At 35.2% G+C, this 20,523-nt stretch overlaps 1 protein-coding gene across 17 annotated transcripts in view; it reads left to right on the forward strand.

Moving 5' to 3' along the window:
* The window catches only part of PPFIA2 (PTPRF interacting protein alpha 2), a 329,493-nt gene that overhangs the window by 290,227 nt on the left and 18,743 nt on the right, over positions 1-20,523 (forward strand). For all 17 annotated transcript variants that reach the window (XM_051795708.1, XM_051795691.1, XM_051795696.1 and 14 more), the window contains 2 exons: positions 2,555-2,648; positions 19,729-19,810. In XM_051795708.1, coding sequence (XP_051651668.1) covers positions 2,555-2,648; positions 19,729-19,810 — 176 coding nt within the window. The remainder of the gene's footprint in view (positions 1-2,554; positions 2,649-19,728; positions 19,811-20,523) is intronic.

The following is a 20,523-nucleotide window of genomic DNA, read 5'->3' on the forward strand; positions in this document are numbered from 1 at the left end:
AGAACTGTTAACTAACCAAAAAGTAGGAGAGAAGTATTTCTAGAAATTGAAAAGACATTGAGCAGCTAAATTACAAAGTAGTTTTTTCTCATCTTAATTTTTAACATATCGAAAGAAAAGCATATATTCAGTGACCACTTCCATTCAGTGGCAGTATCATAAAATCATAGAATATTGTGAGTGGAAAGGGACAATGAAATTTAAAAAACAGCAATCATGGTAGTACTTGACTCAATTGTATGACAGGTATGTTATCTGTGCAACTGTATAATTAGTAGTTCTATTTATAGTAAGATACTATATCACAGAAATTTATATAGCAAGTCCTATCACTACTGCACTGCAGACTATTGTATGGTTTTCATAACCTAAATTTATAATACAAAATCCATAAAGAATGTAATTTATTTCCTTGCTTAAAATGAAACACTCTAACTTTATATAAACACATGCTTCTTTCATTTTTTAATATGGAAAATACCTCATTTTCAATTATTTATGTTTATATACTGTTATTTAAGAAACAATACTTGAACCTCCAAAGTTTTATCACTATCTTCAATGGAGTCAGGCTGTCTCCCATAATATTGCCTTACTCTGTATTCCTGGCAAAACTCTGAAATTATTAGTTTTCAACTACTAACCTTGCTAGAGTTTTATTTTGTTTTATTGTTTGTTACTGTTACCATCTCTGCTAGACCATTAGAATTATTGTTCAAAGGCAGATTCTTTAAATTATTGGAGAAGGGGAAAGGAATGCTACGGGGAACATAAGTGCATTTTGTTTCTTTCTTCCTGGATTAACTTGATTTTAAACTTATCCAGTCTTCTGTCACTTGGCAAACACCACACTAGACGCTTACATATTCTTCCCGCGTAACACTTTAAATATTCTAGACCTAAACCAAACAATATATTCCAGGCATTTTTAGACCTGCCAAGGTAAGCTGATCTGCATGGTGTATGAAAGGTCAGCACTGCACTGCACTCATACCACCTCTCTACAATATATTGAGAGCTGGTCTCTCAAGAAAGGTGTGATATATTGATAGTGCAGTTTGCTAAATCAAAAACTTACTCCAGAGTCAGCAGGGAGCATTTAATAAGATTCTGTAAAACTTGGAAAGGCAGATGAAGTAAAGAAAAGCATACATTCATGTTCTCTTTATTTGTGAGACGCATTTACATCATTCTTATCATGAAACTTGCAGAAGTAGTGTCCCCTTTTAATAAAGAAAAAATCTGTCCAGACAAACAGGAGTGCTAAAACAGCACCTGCTTTAAAAAAGCAGCTTAAAACCAAGCTTTTCCAAGTTAATGTCATAAATAAACATGAGGAAGCAGTGAGGTTTGTTCTCACTTGATTGAGGTGCATGTACATTTGACTCGTAATAGGCTGTGATGCTATTTCACTACTTAACATTTATGCATTATTTTATAGCTAAAATCAACTAATCAGAATAGAATATTTGAATTTTGCGCTTTCTTATTATGCCAGTGTCCACACTACAATTGTTCACTATCCATTAGGTGAGAAATAAGAAATTGCCATTTTCAAATGGAGTCAAGCACCCATATTTTACCACACTGTTGTCTTCCTTCTTGTGCCAGTTATACACCTTGTGAACAGGAGCACAGGAGGAAAGCAGCCTTTAAAGAAGTGCTGCAGCACTTCTATCTGTACATATGCATGTGGGAATGAGAGGACAGTGTGCAGCCAGAGCCAGGAGGTTGTACTGGCAGATATCTTCATTATTCCTTGAATCCAGACAGCGATAAAAAAGTCAGACCAACTTTCCTCTTCTGGTATAAGAAAGTCATGTTAGTGGACATACTGTAAGACCAGCAGGGATCATATGTCCTTAGTTTATAATACGATTTTATTTTGGTCCATGTGTCCTTGCTTACTGCAAGCTTCCCTTGTCACTCTGTGTAACTTATTCAAGTTCCCACAACTTTGACAGGATTCAGATGCCTAAAAGACACCTCTAGGGAGATGTAGGAGTCTTTTTCCTTCTCTGACAGAGTCTTTGTGTCATCTCTGTGAGTTTGCAGGAATAACAACATCAAAGACTCTAAGACTCTCTATGAAAGGAAGACGAAGGCTTTAGCACTACTACATTAAGTGATGCTGTATTATGGCAATAGTAATGAGACAGTTCTTGAGAATGCACTTTCATTTGTACATTTCTCAACTGAGATTAAAAAATGCTGAGAGCATTGCTTACTTAGCACCATGAGGCTGACCCTTAGTAGTCAAAGAAAAACAGGCAAAGGAGATCAAGGTGCTTTTCTCATAAATTTCTACTAAACACGAGGAGGAGGAAACAATTTTTTTCGCTCTACTTCTACTCTTTTCCATGTAGTAAACACTTGTCAGAATTTATTTCTGTAGGTGATAAATGTTCTCCACAAACACCAGATGTCATGGCTTGAGGAAGCAAACTTAGATGATGGTTGTGGGTGGGAGGGAAATTGAAGGGTTGATGAGGGGAACAACTAGGAAAGAGCTATGGGAAAATACAGTGGGGGTTTGGTTTGGTTTGTTTTCCAGGAGGTTACATGGAAACAGAGGCAGCAGCTCAGGAATCTCTGGGATTAAGCAAACTTGGAACCCAAGCAGAAAAGGACAGAAGACTGAAAAAAAAGTGAGTACCTTTTTTATGTGACTTTGTTTGCCTCAAACTTGATTAAAATGTCAGGATTTTTGTTGTTTTTATGCAGACATGTAAGGAGAAGCAAGACCATCTACTATGCCATTTTAGCACTAAGAGTGGGTGTTTTTTTCCCAGTGTAAAAGTTTTTAAAGCTGGATATAAAATATAGGGGGAAATATTCAGAGTTTGTCAATTGCAATATTATTTCATTTGTGAAAGAACGTAGGTTTATGAGAAAGAGACATTTTTCTATTTCACATTGTCATTAATTCTGTGCCTTTTGCCTACTGGGCAATTCTTAAAATATTAGGTAGGTATTTAATGACTCACTAGATCTTTTTCAGAAGGTTAAAGAAGACTTTTTTGTATTATCTATTGAACACAATGTTATGTCTGTTTATAGAGGTCAAAGGCTCCCCATAAACTCTAGCAGCTTCACTCTCTTTTTGCCTGACAACAAACAGCAACTTAGCTTTTTGTTTGCATGGATTATACAATAATTGAATGCTGTCTTTGATGCAACTCCTTGTAAAAACAGTAAACTGACTCATAGCAGCTGCCAGGAGTTATGGAGAACTAGTAAAATAAGGCTACAAAGGCAAAAGAACTGGAGAAACTGGAGTTCCAGTGTAATTAGAGGGTGTCAGGGAAAAAAGATGTATTTAAAAATGGCTTCACAAATTCATTATGTAAACAAGCAGGTTTATTTTTCATCTGTAACCATTAACTTTACAGCCATTATTTAGATTCTGAAAGCCTCATTTTTAAATTTTCTAGTTTTTCAGGTTTCTTTCAGTCTTTTAATACTCCTTTGCAGAGTTTCAAGAGAATTAGCAAGTCTAATCCAAAGAATCTAGAGATAATGTTTGAACTTATCTTTAAATGTTTATGTAGAGTATTTTTAATCACTACTTTCATGTCAAGCCCTTGACAAAATATAACTTTAAGTTTGCACATCCCTGTAATATACAAATGTAAGCATTCAATTGAAATCAGCCTCAAGTTAGCAATTAAAGATAGAGAAGTAGACATTGTGCTATTTGAGAGAGAAGAAACATTTAAAAATCAATTAAGAAACTCACAATAACATTCACAGGGATATTAGAGTTGATGAGTCTTGTCCCTCTATTTATCAGTACATTTTTAACACTAATTAGTAATTTAGAGAGATATAGATGTAGAGCATGTTACTCTGCTTTTTTTTACTAAATCTAAAAAGTATCTTTGAGGCCATCATTACCATTCATAAAGAATATAACTGAATTTTCAGCAGCCTTTTTTTAAGTCCATATGTATCTTCCAGCTCTGAGGACTGAATGTACCACAAGGGATGAATGTGTTCACTTTGTTCACTTTCTTATGTGTTAGTTCTTTAATCTGGGTAAAATAACATAAGACTTGACACATACAACTGCATATATGACACTACTACTTCATATATGAGATTGCTTACCAAGTTTTGGGTCTAGAAATAATAGGTGTACAGGTAATCTCTTATTAATGTTCTGTCTATTCTCACATAATTAGACTTTCCTGTGCTTTCTGCTTTTCAAGTCTTTCCTTTTTTTCTCCTGTGTCTGTCTGTCCTTGGTTGTTTATGGATTAGATATAATCAGAATGTTATCTGCCAGAAGGAAAGAAATCTTTCGTTTGCGACTGTGACTATTCAATTAGTCTGAACTGTGTATTATTTATTCTAAGTTTGTGTTCTGTAAATATGTCATGAAGATATTTTTTTCTCTGTTCCTTTTAGATTTGCCTGTCTTCATAGTTTCTCACTTTAGAATCCTCAGAATTGCTTTTAAGATTCCTCTTAATTTACTATTACAGAAAGGCTAACATACATTGCTAGTTTATGTGTGTATATATATATATATATATTTACACACATATATATATTATAGAGTTGTAGAGGAACCATAGTATGGGAAAAAAATATAACATATTGTGTTAGAGATATACATGAGATTCTACTGAATCATGGTAGTCATTAGAGTGCCAAGCTATCAATAGAGTGTAAGAGAATTAACACCTCCTTGTGAGAAAGGCAGTCACAGAATCATGGAATGGATAAGGTTGGAAGGGACCACAGTGTGTCATCTTGTCCAACTTCCCTGCTCAAGCAGGGTTATCCTAGAGCACATGGCACAGGATTGCATCCAGACAGTTCTGGAATATCAGTCATGTATTTGCATGACTTACCTTAGAAAGTATTAAGTTGAAACAGTCTAGAAGTCATTTAATGAAAAGTTTGTCTAGGTAGATCAGATTCCTTTCTGCCAACACTTAGCAATGCATAATCCCCTCTGGAAGTAGCCTTCCCATACATACAGTAGTTGCAAGATTGCTGTGCTGTGCAGTGCAAATGAGAATACTGTGCTGTGTAACAATGGTGGTGGAGGTGTGTATAAGGTCTTTTAAGAGGTAATAAAAGAAGTCTGAGAATCATTTCCTATCTTGTGCTATAGCAGTAAGATTTAAGTCCAAACATTTGATTCCTTTTTACTGCTAAACAAAACCACTCCACAAATACTGCAGAGACAGTGAGCAGAGTACTGGAACACAGAGAAAAGCAATTCACCTTGTAAGGATTTCTGTGGCTAATTTAAATTAGGATATAAAACTCCAAAAGACTCAGACCCACCAGTAAGACTGTTAAAGGATAGGCTAAAGCAGGGAATTACTACTTTGTATTACATTTCAGGTCTGAAAGAACTTTATTTTTGCTGGCTTTGTCACTTCCTTTACAAAATGAAAACAAAAACCACTACCAAAATAAAACAAAAACAAAAAAACCAAACAACCAAAACCCTCCCCAAAACCAAAACCAACAACAAATACAAAAAACCTCAAAATGTTGATGCCAGAGCCAATTCTTTTTTCCATAAAACTGGCAAAATACCATGTACTGTAACTGTGTTTCTCTTTTACACATGCAAGTTAGGTGAACTGGCTTTCAGCCCTGTTAATAGCTCTGCAAATATCCCTTTCAGTTCAGTGGTAGTTCTGGTGCAGGAAAGCAAGGATTCTCCCCTTGATGTGAAACAAAGGTCTAATTCATCACTGTGATCAACACAGGAGTACTGTGATAGTAATCATGAGCTTTGCCAGACTTTACTATTAGCTTTGATTTAGTTTGGATAGAAGTTATTATAAAAGGACAAATTCCTGCTGAAATGATATCCACGGTATTCTTTCAGTTTAATTAATCTCTTAAGTGAGAAATACTTAAAATTCTGAATATCTAATTTTGCATTTTTGAATGTATTCAGCTTCATCAGTAATTTCACAAGGATGCCTCTACCCCAGAGATGAAAATGCATGACATTTCGAATTGTCAGCTCCTGCAGACAGTAGGTACTAATTATCCACCAGCTGTCCTGGCTACCTGCTCCCTCAGTAGCAAGCATGTGCATTGATTCTGCTTTGACCTCATGGAGTTACGAACACACTGCAGTGTGTTATCGCGTCTTAGTGCAATTTCCAGGCATAGAATAGGGTACTGAAAAATATATTTCACTCTCAACAGTTTAATGAGAGAATATGGTAATTCTGAAGACCAATTCTCTCTCTAGTGATTGTAGTGTCATTAACGAAAATTTCAAAGTTTCCCTGCTTCTTGCTTAGAAGATGCTATTTAGATGTAAAATTTCTTTCAGTTTCAATTGCCTACTTAGACATCATTAAAATGTAATCAACAGTTTGTCTCAGTGATATGCTAGACATTTAAAAACCTCAAACAATGGTCTCTTTTCATCCAACATTTGGTTGTTACAGTAGATTTATTAGAAATAAGTCTTATTCTTAAGGCATCAAAGAGAAATTAGGGAAGCTGTGTAGAATTTTTAAATTATACCCAACATATTTTTAAAATTATCTGAAAAGATGAACTTAAATTACCTGACTCATCTATAGATGTTTATTCTCAGACATTGAATATATGACAGCTCTAGTTAATATTGAAACTTTTTAGGTCTTAGTATTTGTAAATTGAGCATACTGTCCTCGGAAACAAAAGATGAAGGTAAGAGGTTTAGAGTGTTATTCCATTATTTGGTGAAAATAAATGATGTTGGGTTGTGACAAAGAGTAATACATCTAATTTTTATTATTTATTATATATTTAAATTAGCCTTTATATTCCACTTCCCTTGTTCTAAATAAAAGCTGTTAATATTCTGTATATAATATCTTCTGCCTTTTACATGACTCTCAGAGCCTATTTGCCTAATGAGTAACTACTTCAAGAAAACTCAGAGTTTAGGACTGGAAGTATTAATGGCACAGATACCCTTGTTATGATCTGATTAGTGAGAGATGCTTCTGCACAAATTAAGGTGCAAATGAGACCATATGCTTTAGCCAATAATGTGGGTTTTATTTAACAGTAAATGTGAGGTAGAGAGATAGAAAGAAATAGGAAAGTGGGCAGGGGGGAAGTGGGTGGACGAGAAGGAGAGAGAGACAGAGAGCTCATGCAGAAGATAGTCATCACCCACAGATCCGGCAGCATCCTGTTGCTCCTTCTTCCCCCTGGGCTTCTCAGTGGTGGGGGTCCCAGAGTCATTCTTTGGGGGGTACCACCTTTGTGAAGTCCAAGTTCCAGGTGTCCCCGAGGTGGTCACAGATGTTACCATAACTTGAGGTGCCATGCGTGTCAGTTGCTTCCTTTCCCACAGTTTGCCACAGTGAGAATTTTTGCCCAGATGCATTAACCAGGATGTTCTAAACAGATCCCACCTCTACTAGGCCTGGAATTAGTGCCTTCCTGTTGCAAATTTCTCCCATCTGTGCTTATCTCAAGTTCCCACTGTGGTGATTTGTCTTATGGCAAGTTCCTTCTGTGGCCTTGACAGTGTTTTGAGACAGGCAACTGTGATCTTTAAGTCCTTACAACCCTCTATCACCATTACATCCATTTGAATCCCCTAATGATTCAAATAATTTTCACTCATCTAGGCCATATATTTTGGCTAAGATATACTCTCCAGAAGGCACCCATCACCAAATTAAGAGGAGATTTTCTCTTAGTATTTTTTTCCTAGTGATTAACCAGTCTCTCTGTGGAAAAGTCACCTAATTTACAGTTCTGGATTTTGTGGTTGACTCCAGCTACCAATTCTCTGTGACTGTGTATACAGATGTTCACAATATCATTCTTTGTGGGTGTTGTGAAAACTATGCACAATAACTTCACCTTGGCATTGATGCCTTAAGCCCCTAATGTTTTTTTTTATTTAAGACTTGTAAATTTTATAGGAAGGTTTTAAAAGCAGAAACCCCTCTGTCCCTTGTTCCTTTCCCTTGTTTACACATTCCCTAACCCTCTTACCCCATTCTATGCCTTCTATATCAACCTACCCCTGAATCCAGTAGCAGTGTTTAGTCTTTTGTCAAGGTAAAGGCCTGGACTGTTTGGAGAACAGCGTATCAGGGCCTAAACCACAGAGTACGGTCAAAAACTAGGTGACAGTATACCCTTTGTACTCTGATGAAGCTGAAGATGATGAAGTAGGTGGTCCCAAAAAGACCCCAGACCCAATTCTCAGGGGGAGGGCCCGGGGCGGTCCAGAGGAAGGGCCAAAGGGTGGACACATCTGGGATTGGATGGATAATGTTATAAAATGTAACCTCTCGGGCACGGCGGGTGCGCGTCTATATCACCTATTGCCTTGGCAAATAAACCCTTTCTTATCTCACCCCTAATTAACTGCTCCGGAGATTTTTTCAGAACCAAAATACACCGGCAACAGCATTCACTCAGGGTTGTTATGATAACCAAGGAGTGGTTATCAGTGGGTCAGTCCAGTTTCTATTGCAACTCATAAAGGTTTGCAAAAGGTTCAGGTAGAGGCATAGTGTCTCCTGAAACAGCAGAAGTTGATCAATGTGTGTCTCACAAGACAATTTCATACCTCAGAAAATGAGTAGATAACACTTGTCTAAAATAAAATAAACTGTATTCCCCTTAAAAATGCACATCTCCACTGACCTCATTTCAGGTAATAATTTCAGACACTTAACAAAAGCTGTATAAATGTTTTACTGTCCTTTTCACTAAAATACCATACATTGGACCCTTTATGAAAATAATCTTTAACAATGAACTCAGCCAAACTTGAAATATTATCAACAAACAAAGTCATGTTTGCTTCCCTTTTTGCTATAAGTGTCCTAATGAACATCGTTTGTTTTCTCCTTGTCCACAGTTTTGCTTAGGTATGATGTCAAATTGCCCTTATCCTCACTGGTGGCAAATAACAGCTCTAAAGAGTCTGGCTTTGTCTCTGTACACTGTAGTATAGCTCTGAGTGCCAGCAGTATATATCCTTTCAATTGTAATTTTTTATTTCATCTGCAACAATATGTAAAGAGGCAACAAATAAGTATCTGTCTGAAGAAGGGAGAAAGCTGAAGAAAGAAAAGACTATATATGTTAGATGTTGCCTAACGTGTGTAATAATTGGTCATAATCCCTGACATTCTTGGGATGCGTTTATTTTATCCTGTGCAGCAACATAAGGCAAGGTTTGAGAGACATTTAAGTGCTATGTAGCCCTAGATTGCAACACAGAAGGGATTTTGACCTTGTGCATGCTGATAGTACACTGAAAGATTAGCTTAGGACATCCCTTCTGCAGCAATCCCAAATACAAATTATCTCCATGAAAAAGAATTTACAAGCAAGACAGTTATTCTGGATCATGCTGGCAGGATTCCAGTCTAGAAACTGATAAATCCCCTAGTTTAATAATATGAGTCAAGTGCAGAGCTTTAGCTTCATTTTTCCTTCAATTTTGTTTGATTTGACTTAAACAAGCTTAAAGTGTGAGGTTTATATTTTCCAAGGCAAATCAAAGTAAACCATTCTTTTCCACAAACCTGTTTTTGGGGAGATTTACTCCACAGCTACATGCTTTTGTTTGCCTTCTGCCTTCAAGTTCATTGCAGAAGAGCCTTGATGTGCCAGGACACACACATGTGCTTGCATACATGGTTAAAGACTTGTAAAATGAAGACTTCAGTAATTCTCCTATGTAAAATTGTGGCTTTAAAAGAAATTCTTAGTGTTCATAGCCTTACAATTAACCTTGCTGAGAGGATTGCAGTTAAGTCTCAGCTGACTACAATGATGGACATATTAAACAGCAGGAACATCCATATGAACAGAAAAACATATTGGATTAATTGACTCCTCTTCCTTTCTACTCAGAGAAAAAAAAGAATTATAGGTATTGATAAGTTCATTTCATAAACAAAAGGCTGGGACTTTGATTTTTTTATGGGCAAATCCAAGTTTTTTATGGGCAAATCCAACCCTGTCAGCAGGCAACTTGAAAAAATGTCTAGGTAGAACATTTTGTGGAATAAAAGTTTGAAACACCATAGTTATCATTTAGTTGCTTTTGAATCCACATGATGTCCCTATAATTATGTTAATTAATTAGGTTTCATGTGTGCAATCACAATTAAGATTTGATGTAGTGTATTTGTGATTACAAAGAATTTCTGTCTTCTGCAGTATGCAAATTGCTCTTTCTAATGATTTTCTTAATTGCATACATTTTGAAATAATTAATCTAATTGGATTAATTAAGGTCTTTTTCTGTGCCATCCATTTAATGTTCCTCTATACTTAATCCTTATTAAACACCATTATATCCTAAACATACGGTAGCTTTTTTTTACAGTAGCTCTTAAGAATATGAAGCCTTTTTCACCATCCAGTCTTTTATTTTCTGAATCAGGAAAATTCAAGTTTTGCATTTAATTTCTTTCCTTCCTACTTCATCTATGAGAAACTCCCTGATGTTGTTAGTAGCTTTCAGTCTGATAGTCAGTTCTTCCTCCCTTTCTAGCAAACAATACAGTGTTCAGTGGCTATTATTTTCTAATTTCTCATTTAAGCAGAGGAAGGAGAGGTATACAGTGTTCTGATATGGAGTTTAGGATTGTCTGCTGTGTGCAATGTGGTTTTGTCTTGTCTCGATCAGTGTCTAGTCTTTGAGAAACACATAAAGATGAATTTTCTTTTTAAACTTAATTCCTTTAGTAAACATTTTAACACTTACTAGAACACTGGAACACTTACTTCGAATCATTACTCAGTCACAGCTTTTGCAATGTTAAAAAATGTATGTTGCTCTTACATTGATACTTGGAGCATTTTTAGCTGTAGAAATGTAAAGATAAAAAGGTATTTATTTTGCAGAGATTATTAAACCTTACTTGGATTATTCTGATGATGAAAATAATGATACAACATATTTTATTCTGTAAATCATATTTTTTAAAAATAATATTTTTATCCTTTATTAAGTTTTTTAAATTCTTTTCCTCATAAAAGTTAAGAATATTTGTATCAGAACGTTGCAAGTTTTATCTACATGTATAAGCCTATCCATTGCAATTTGGAATTTCTGGATAAATATAAGCATGTATCCTAATGCATGCAGCTGGCTCTCTAAACAATGATGTCCAGCAGATGTAAATATCCCGTTCAATTAACTGAATTAAGACTCAAAGGAAGAATGGATAAAACAACAGAAGAAAAAAATCTACACAACCTTTAGATTAATACACGCTTAAGGAAAATGGAGTTCCTTTAATAAAATGATGATAAATTCATTGCCTTTTAAATAAAAGGCAAACCCCAGAATTAAATATCCATTTTTCTCTGCTGTATTTTATTATTGTAACACAAGATGGTCAGGAAGTGATGGATTGTCCCTTGATCCTCTACTCCTGTAGTGGCCTTCAGGTCCCATATGTTATCCTCAAGTGACTGCAAACTACCAACTCATTAAAACTCGAAGAAATTTACTTATATTCAAATTAATCCCTCTGTTTATTTCTCTCTACACATACCCAAAGGAGGACTCAGAGGAAGATGAGTGGGAGTTCTGGTTCAATATACTCCCACAGGTTCAAAGTTAAAAGCTTTTTCATCAAAGGTGTTCAAGTCAGTCTTTACAGTTAGCTTAGTAGAAAATGAGCATGAATCATGAATGCATATTCAATTGTAGTGCTACTTCCATCAGATTTGGTAAATTTTTGAACAGTTTGCTAGTTCTTAACTTATATTGCATACCTTCATTGTCCTTCCCTTCTTTAATTTTCCTTTCTTAAACTTTCTGTATATATTTGTCATTTATTTCCACCTACTTTTCTGTATGGTACTTTCTCTCCTCTCTCCCAGCTGTTCTGCTGAGCTCACACACATGAAAACAAAATTTAAGTTCTCAAACCTCCTGAACTGACTGAAATGTCTGCAACCTCTTAATTAATCAGAGTACAGGCTTTTCACCCCAAGTTTTCTATTGCTGTATCTACCAAGTGTTTTTATGTCTCTGTAAATCAGTTGTTAATATAAATACAATATTTTGAGATGTCTGGATTTCATTCAGGCATATAATTTTCTTTTTATGATGGCAATTAAAGGATGCTGAAGAAATTTTATTATCAGTGATGGCATCCTAGTTTCTCCTTCATATACTATACCCATTATATTGGCAATAATAGGTTACCTAGAGGGTAAATCATTCATACCGATGTTGCTACTGACCTAGTGTTAATATGACCACCAAAATTAAAATACTGCCTGGCATAAATAGCGATTGCAAGTGTTAGTCACCGATGTACATCAAATCTGCATAGAAAAAAAACAGACTAACAAAAAACCAATCAAATCTAGGTTGTTTATGATTTATGAGATATTTTGCTGAAATATTAATAAAGTGCACATAGAAAAGTAAACCTTGGTTTGTAGTCCACTCAATTTTATTGTGTCTCTGTAATTTGCTTAAATCCACAGGTTTGGGATTTTCAAGATTTTTGAGGTTACACAAAAATCCCTATGAAATTATCAAATCAAAGCAAAGAGATTTAACTTGAAAATCTACTCTGCATTCACTGTTTTTGCAGTTCTTTGGCATGAATATGTATTGTAGATGGAAGATCTTTGCTAATAAATAGCCAACATGAGTTTAATGAAAATCTCATTTTGACAGATACATCTGTTCTTCACAAGAACACTTAAATTCTTTAAAGCATTTAAAGACCAGTTAGAAAGATTTCTATAGTTATAATGGTGGTATTATTTTATCTATCATATTATTTTTTTATGGACTACTATATGTTCATTAACATTTATGTGCTTTTTTTCCATTCATCTCTCTTCATCTCATGAAAAGCATATCTGGGTAAGTTAAAACACCATGGTTGCTGGACATATCAATCTTCAGCACCATGTTTATTTTCTATGTTTTATTCTTATTTTTCCTTTTTGTTTTTCTGTGAACCTTATGTAACAAATCCATGTAGAAAATTGACCTAAGTGAAAACTTTCAAAGCATTCAAAATAATGGTAAACCTCAAAAGCATACACAAATTTAGGTCAGGACTTGCTCCTGAATTGCTTAACAGTATAGATTAACTAACTGGAGATAACTTCTGTCATTTTTTAAACAAATACATTTTAGAAAGTCTATTTTTTTTTAAAATAAACAAATATTGGGAGATCTAAAGCTCAGAATCACAAAAACATTTGAAAGTTTAAGTCAGTGGAAAAATTGTGAGAGTGAAGGCCTAGTTTAACAAATGCTGCTAATGCATAAATTCTGTTTAATTAAATCACAGAAGTCTCACAGAGTACACAATTTCTTTTTTTTTCTGTTTGAGCCCTCATCTGTTTCAATACAAACATATATGCAAAAATGTTTTATTTGTACATATAATTTTACTATTTGCTTTTTCATCAGTTCATTTTTTTGTTTGTTTTCGGTTTTGTAGTTGTTAACCTGATGTCAAGTTTAAAATCTTCATTTCCTTTGATCTCTTGTACAAATGCTATTTCACCTTGAATAAGAATTGGGAACTTAGGGAGAAAATTTCATCTGCTCAAAGCTACAGCTTTCTAAAGGTATAAGGGTACAAAACCTAAAGAGAACAGGGCTTACCCTGTTTATTTAGAATACGTGATTATTAAATGGCTTTATAAAAGTAGATTTGATAACATTTGATCAAACTGGGAACCCCAAGGGTCTCTCATGTTGTACAATACATACAAGATTGCAAGACTATGCATTATGCAAGTCTATTTATTTTATGGGGAGGGGTTGCTTGGGTTTTTTTTAATAGTATCTTTCTGCAGCTCTAATTTTTTAGGGTCTGTCTTAAGCATTCTTGAATGTGCTTCACCTAGTTTAAGATACATATCTTCAGGGAAAAAAAAAAGAATGCTACCCTTTAGCTTGCTTACTGTTCAAATGTACACCTATAATTACAGCATTGTTAATCCGTGTTATCTGGAATACTGTGAAATTTATGCTTCCTTATTTTATAGATTTAAAAACTTCTGTTAATTAATTGGATCTTGATTTCTGTGTTTCAGTCATTTTTTCCAAGACCTCCTTAAAATTGAAAACAAAATATGTCATAAAAAATGGAAATTGAATTTTGGCCATTGTTTTCAGTCTGAATATTACATCAGGTATCAAAAAGGAGAAAAAATGAGGATTTCAAATTATTTAAAAACCAGATCACTTAAGTGTCAAAGTTGAAACAAGACCTGACCCAGGTTTTAATTAGTGCAGTCTTTAAATCAGTTGGATCATTTCAGATTAAATGAAATCAGCATTGCGGGGCAATATGGAGTCTTGAGACTCTCCCTACTCCCCCACTCCTACTTCCTACTTTAAATTAATTTATAATATTACTTAAAATACATAGTTAAAGTGTAACTTGATATTTTTCTGTTAGATATTTAAAATCATTATTAATTTATACAAATTCAACTAACTTTATTTTTTAATACAATGTCCTAAGCTAGAGGATTCTAGCCTGTCTTAAGTATTTAGTGAACAATAATAGAAAGGATAAAATCCAAATCCAGCTTAATTAATTAGAAATCCTTTCTTCTGATTTTTGCAATCTTTGAATGTATGTTAGATTTCAAGTGACAGATGTGTTTAATCTTAACTTGAAATCATAGGATTACTCAGACAAATACAACCTGTGTGGTCTATTGTCTCTGTCTATTTCTCTTTTAGAAACCAATGATGTATAATATTTTGTTATAAACTGAACATTTAGTGTCAGTGATAATAATAAACATAATAATGTCAGTTAATAATAAGAAGAATCATCAGAGGACCCGCGAGGTAAAAACTTCAGTCTGTTTTCTTTTTGAGCAAACGTCCATGAGCAAAGACCATTTTGCAATCTAAATTACCCATTAGCCAAATTTTTAAATAAATTCTGCTTGTTTTTTACAAACATGATTTGGCTCTTTACTTCACCATACCTCCTTTTAAATTTATCTCACATTTATTATTACATTTTAACTAAGAGACATTATATAATGTGTGCTGTAAATATCCTTGAGGACTTCTCACGTGAGCCCTACTAGAACTATCAGAGTAAATCCTATTTTTTGCAGGAATATGAAGATCTGTGTTCAAACACTGTTCAAGTATCATCAAGACAGTGTGTGGACTTTGTATTGCACAGAGTGCATTATGTGTATTAGAAATTTCTTGTTTACTTGATAGGGGAGGCTCATCTTCATGAGAAAATTGAGTGTCACTGAATGACAGACTCTAAGTCAAGATATCACTAACTTCTTACACAAATTCTATTTAAAGAATATCAATATCTTTAATAAAGTTCATTGGGTTTTATGCAATTAATTGATGACAGCTGCTGATACAGACCTAGAATTTTTCTACAAGGGAAGGATATATATGAAATGGAAGATTTGCAGGATAATAGCACAGTTTAATTCTAATCATTTCCCTCTTCCTATTGCTCCCTCTGCACCTCTCCTGTCCAAAGGGATATTGAAGTCCCCATTTTATGAGGCAGTTTTACTCTCAGATTTGTAGGTTGATCTGGGAAATTGTGCCTGGCTCTTAGATGAAAGGTGTTAAAGAAAATGGCCAAGTGTAGCAGTGTCTTCAAGAAGTAATTTTGGGGAGGATTAAACATCAGAAGTCAATGCTAGGAAGGTAACTCTGCTTCTTCAACACACCACAACACAACTTGACATTATGTGATTTTTATTCTGCTGTCTTTGATAAAAGTGTGAAAACAGCCCACTTTATGAGGCACTCTCTAAAACACACAAATACAAGTATTTCTCAAATTTTGGTTTAATATTAAACAGTTGATTTTCATGAAATTTCCTGACTTTGCAAGACCAGGATCAGGGTAATGATATATTTTAAATAGTAAATTCCAGTTACTCCTATAATGCCTCCAGGAAGAGGATTTTATTCTTGAGCAGTAATAATGTTATCTTTAAAAATACAGCTTTATTTTGGAATTCATTCCAGTGGTAGTAAGTGGTTTGAAGCCTTATCTTCAAAATAGTAGGATTTCTAGTAATGCCTAACTAATGTTAATTTTTCCTTATCAGCTTGTTTTCATATGTTGCCGAAAAAAAAAACAACTAGCATGGAAATAATTGCATTTTAATTCCCAACTCCTTATCAATGTAATGTGGACATATTATATATAACATGTAGTACTCTTCTGACAAAGTCTGAGGAGGAGAAAATCCACATGTTCCCCTGCAAAGCATCTTCTAAATTAGACAAGCTATATAATGCTTCTCGTGATCCCCAAACCCTATCTTTGTAATGAAGGGAAGAGGGAGAGAGTGTTGAGCTTTAATCTATTTGTCTCTTCTTCCCTGTGATCATTTATATGTTTCTGATTTCAGGAAGCCAGTGACTATCCCATAATGACAACAGTAGACAACATTCTGTCCATTCTGAAGTACTTGGTTTATATTCCAAAATAGGCAGATCACTTGATTCATTTTTCTGGTGATTTGCACTATTGATCAAAACAATATATATTTTTTCCTACATGATACTTTTAACTTACTGGAAGAATGGAGTTTTTTCCTATAGTGCTAGTTCATATTAAAAAAACCTAAGACCTCACCACTGGAGTTTTCATTGACTTCTAATTAAAGAATGTCTCTCTTAGTTAAAAGATAGAAAGTCTGGATTTAGTTTTGGCTTATAAATTGAAGATTCAGGTTTTACAGATCTCCTAGTCTGTATTAAGAAGTCACCAAAGACTAATGTTCAAAAAGTAAAATATAATTTAAATAAACTTTAATATTAAAGTGGGGTTTAAGAGAAACATCTGAGGAAGGAAGTATAAGTTTTGGAGCACAAAATTCTTTTTAAGGGAACAAAATATTATAAAAATCCTTTTAGGATTCCTCCATATCAATAAGTGAGGCACTGGCCTTATGATGGCTGTATTTCTTGTGCATGTCCAAGTACAGGATTTTTAACTTTTCACTAAAAAGTATTTTCAACCCAAAACAATTTCCTTCCACATGCCAAGACCATTTGAATTATGTTTATCAAACAGTAGGCTTTGACTATAGCACATATATAGGGCATCTTACTTCTGGCCCTACTTTCTTCAGCCAGTCAATAACCACAACTATATTTTCCTTTAGCTCTGTGAGCCAGACTGCCTCCAAAGTAGCAGAGGTGCTTTCCTGTGCTTGGAAGAGTGTATTGGTTTGAGTATCACTGGAATAATTCTAAGCCTCCACAACAAGCCTCAGGCTGGTTCAAATGTTGCAAAATCACAGAAGACTCCCCAAAAATATATACTTTGCAATTCCAGTATAAAGTAATCAAGTTTTTCATTGAAGTGAGACCTTAAAGTGCTAATGCCTCTGATGGCATCTTAGTTCCTGAGGCCACACAGAGGTTTAACAGCAAATCAAAGAAAGAGGCCAAAACTTCCTCCCTATCTCCTTGTCGACCAGGTGCTGCTGCTCTCCTGCTTAAAGCAGGAGACAACACAAGCAAGGAAGGTCAGTGACCCTCAAAACCATTATCTCCTTCTTTACTTAGCACGTTAGCCAGCCCTGCTCTTTTAGCTGGGATAAATGAAGAGAATAGCCCATATAAAGAAAAATCTGGGATCAGGTTCCTCCAAGGATGGTGTCTCCATGGGACACTAGCAGGGGCTGCTCCCTGGGCTTGGGCTGGCTCTGGGGAAGGAGCGGATTGCACAGGGTTTTGTGGAGTGTATACTCTGCCATGGGATACTGAGAGTGACCAGATGAGGAAGGGGCATTCCTGAAGGTTTGTCTCTCCCTAAGGATGGCGATGCAAGCTCACAGAGTGGGTAGCAACAGGAGTTGTGCAGCCTTGTTGTGGTATCTGAGGGAGGTACAGCACTGCTGTAGCACCCTGATGAACCAACTCTGAGAGAAGGCTGCAACCCAAATACCTCATCCACAGGTAGCTGGGTTGTGGTCAAGTCTGGCCATGCCTTAATTCTGCTCTCCTATGCAGGCAGGTGAATACATTTCTATTGGCCTTCATTACTTGTCTCCTTGGGAATATGAGGTTTCTGAACCTCCATCAGCTGCTGAAGTTAACATGGTGTTTGTGTACCCAGAGAGCAACTTCTCATTTTACTGAGAGTTATGCTTTCAAAGAAATCAAGGATAGTTCTAGAGTGTCTTGGGATATCTGAATTACAAAGGGTAAGTTATACTGTAAAGGATGTGTGGGAGGAGAGGCTAGATAAACTTCAGTAACACTGCCAAGTATTTGTAATGTTCCATATTACTGAAGCAGAAACACAGAAAGTAAAGTAGCTTTCCTGCTATTAATATTCAGGTAGAGATTTAAACCTGTATGAAAAATTGCTTGTTTGAGTTTCATTTTCTGCTAAAGCCAAATTTTCTTAGTCTGGCCCCTTAGCAGTGCAAAAATTCCCAAAAGACTACTTCTTGTAAGTAACATCACTCCATTGCTTTTATCTGCTGTGATTTTGTAGTACATATATTTGAAAGGCTGCTAAGGCAGTGAAGAATTGCCAAGGGATAACTGAACCACAAAGATGGTAGTAATAAAGGAGAACAGAGCAAAATTAAAGCTATAATTCCAAGATTTTCTTGTTATGTGGGAATGTAAGCAGATTTTAATACTACATTAGCATAGTCACTGTCTAATTTGTTTTTCACTACAGCTTGTTGCTGAGAGCATTCTTTTGTGTTTCACTCAGTAGGAGGTAGCTGAAAACATGTTGTTAATTACCAGGAAAAAAAGAGTTTTGAAGGACTACTTTTTCTATGCCATCACCACAGTGGATTCTCTACTCCTTTTCCAGGATTAAAAATGTCTGGTGAAATAGTTGAATGTTTTTAATATAGAGCATTTTCCTGATAGTCTGGCTCAGTAGTCTGTATATAACTATACCAAATATTTAATACTGCCATATTAAAAGTATATTTTAAGCTTTGAGAATGATGTTTTACATACACACTGATTGTAGTCCAGAAAAACTGCAGATGTGGAAGTTGGATTGGTAGCTGATCAACTCAATAGAAATATATCTATGTATATGTATAAAATTGAAAAACTATATAAATTCTATAACTATAAAAATATATACATCAGTAAACCATGTAGATTTCTTTTATATGTAATCAATAGTTAAAAAATCCAAACATGAAACTATTAAAGATACAACCAACTCTTAAATAGCCACAGATGGCGTATTTCAGGTGCAGAATAGTTGTACTCCAGAGGCCCTAGCATTGTGCATAGCTTGTCTAGCTGGTTCAGTGTTTCAAACACAGACATCTCTCAGATTCATCTGCATTACATTTGTGCTTATTTCAGGTCTAGAAGTTGCCAATTCTGGGCCTTTCCAGAGCTAAGTTAGACTCAGGAGGAATCCCTCAGTTTTCTCTTCACTAATGTCTTTTTTTATATGGGTGATCATTTAATATAGAGTACATCAATTCTTTATTGCTTTGCCTAAGAAGAAACAGAAACCTCACCTTTTGTATGTTAAGTGTTTAAAAGGATGTTGGGGGGGAAAAAAAGGAAGATATGGGAATGGATTAAGGAGTGCATTCAACAGGGGAAGGAGCTGTATTGTTCACTGGTGTGTTCTGCGCTTTTTTTATGCCTGTCATTATGCTTCACTGTTGTTACTCTTAACAAAAAGGCACAGTTGCATCTATATGTCCCTACACATACCTCCACATATTTAACATTTCTTGATCTATTTTTAGACATGAACTTCTGGAAGAAGCTCGGAGAAAAGGTTTGCCTTTTGCACAGTGGGATGGGCCAACAGTAGTTGCGTGGCTGGAGGTAAGTGTTGGCCATAACTTGGAAATGTGAGTCATGTTTGTAGACTACTTCTGTATGCTTGTCCTTATAAATTTTAAAAGAGACTAATACAGTTTCCTCCTTACCCATGGTGTGTATCAGAGACTACAGCTGAAAAAAGTAGGACAGGATTCCACAGTGGTATGAGGACAGGAGATGTACTTGAACCTGAAATTTTGGGGGGACTAAATGGATAGTTTTTGGAACCCATTCAGAAAAAACATTCAGCAGAACTGTCATCAATTTTGACAAAAATCATTTAATGTTTTAGATGAAGGAACTATTCAAAAAATACTTACACAGATGCTGAGGGGAGGAGAAGGCAGAAAGTAAGGAAGTTCTTATACAAATACACAGTGACTTCTACATGGCAAGGCTGTAACATTTCAGTGGTGATACAAGCTCTTTGTTGGCTCAAGGAACAAGTGCCTATTCCTTGCTATATCAAGGATTTCTACATATTCCTGCCTTTTCTCCTCTCTGCTGTAGGTATCATCCACTGATCATCAGATAGACTTTGTAGAGTTTTTCCCTTCAGTTGAAAAAAAAAAAAAATCCCTCTCCAAAGCTTTAACAGGAATATGTTAGTGAATAAATGAAACATGAGAAATGAAAGCAGCTAATGTCTTCAAAATTTCTGCTTCACATTGAAATTGCTGAAGGTACCTAACAAAAAAGATGAAATGAAAACTGCA

Source organism: Manacus candei, unplaced genomic scaffold (assembly GCF_025592945.1).
Source record: "Manacus candei isolate 608988 ecotype Guabito, Panama unplaced genomic scaffold, ASM2559294v1 h1tg000043l, whole genome shotgun sequence".
Lineage (NCBI taxonomy): Eukaryota > Metazoa > Chordata > Aves > Passeriformes > Pipridae > Manacus > Manacus candei.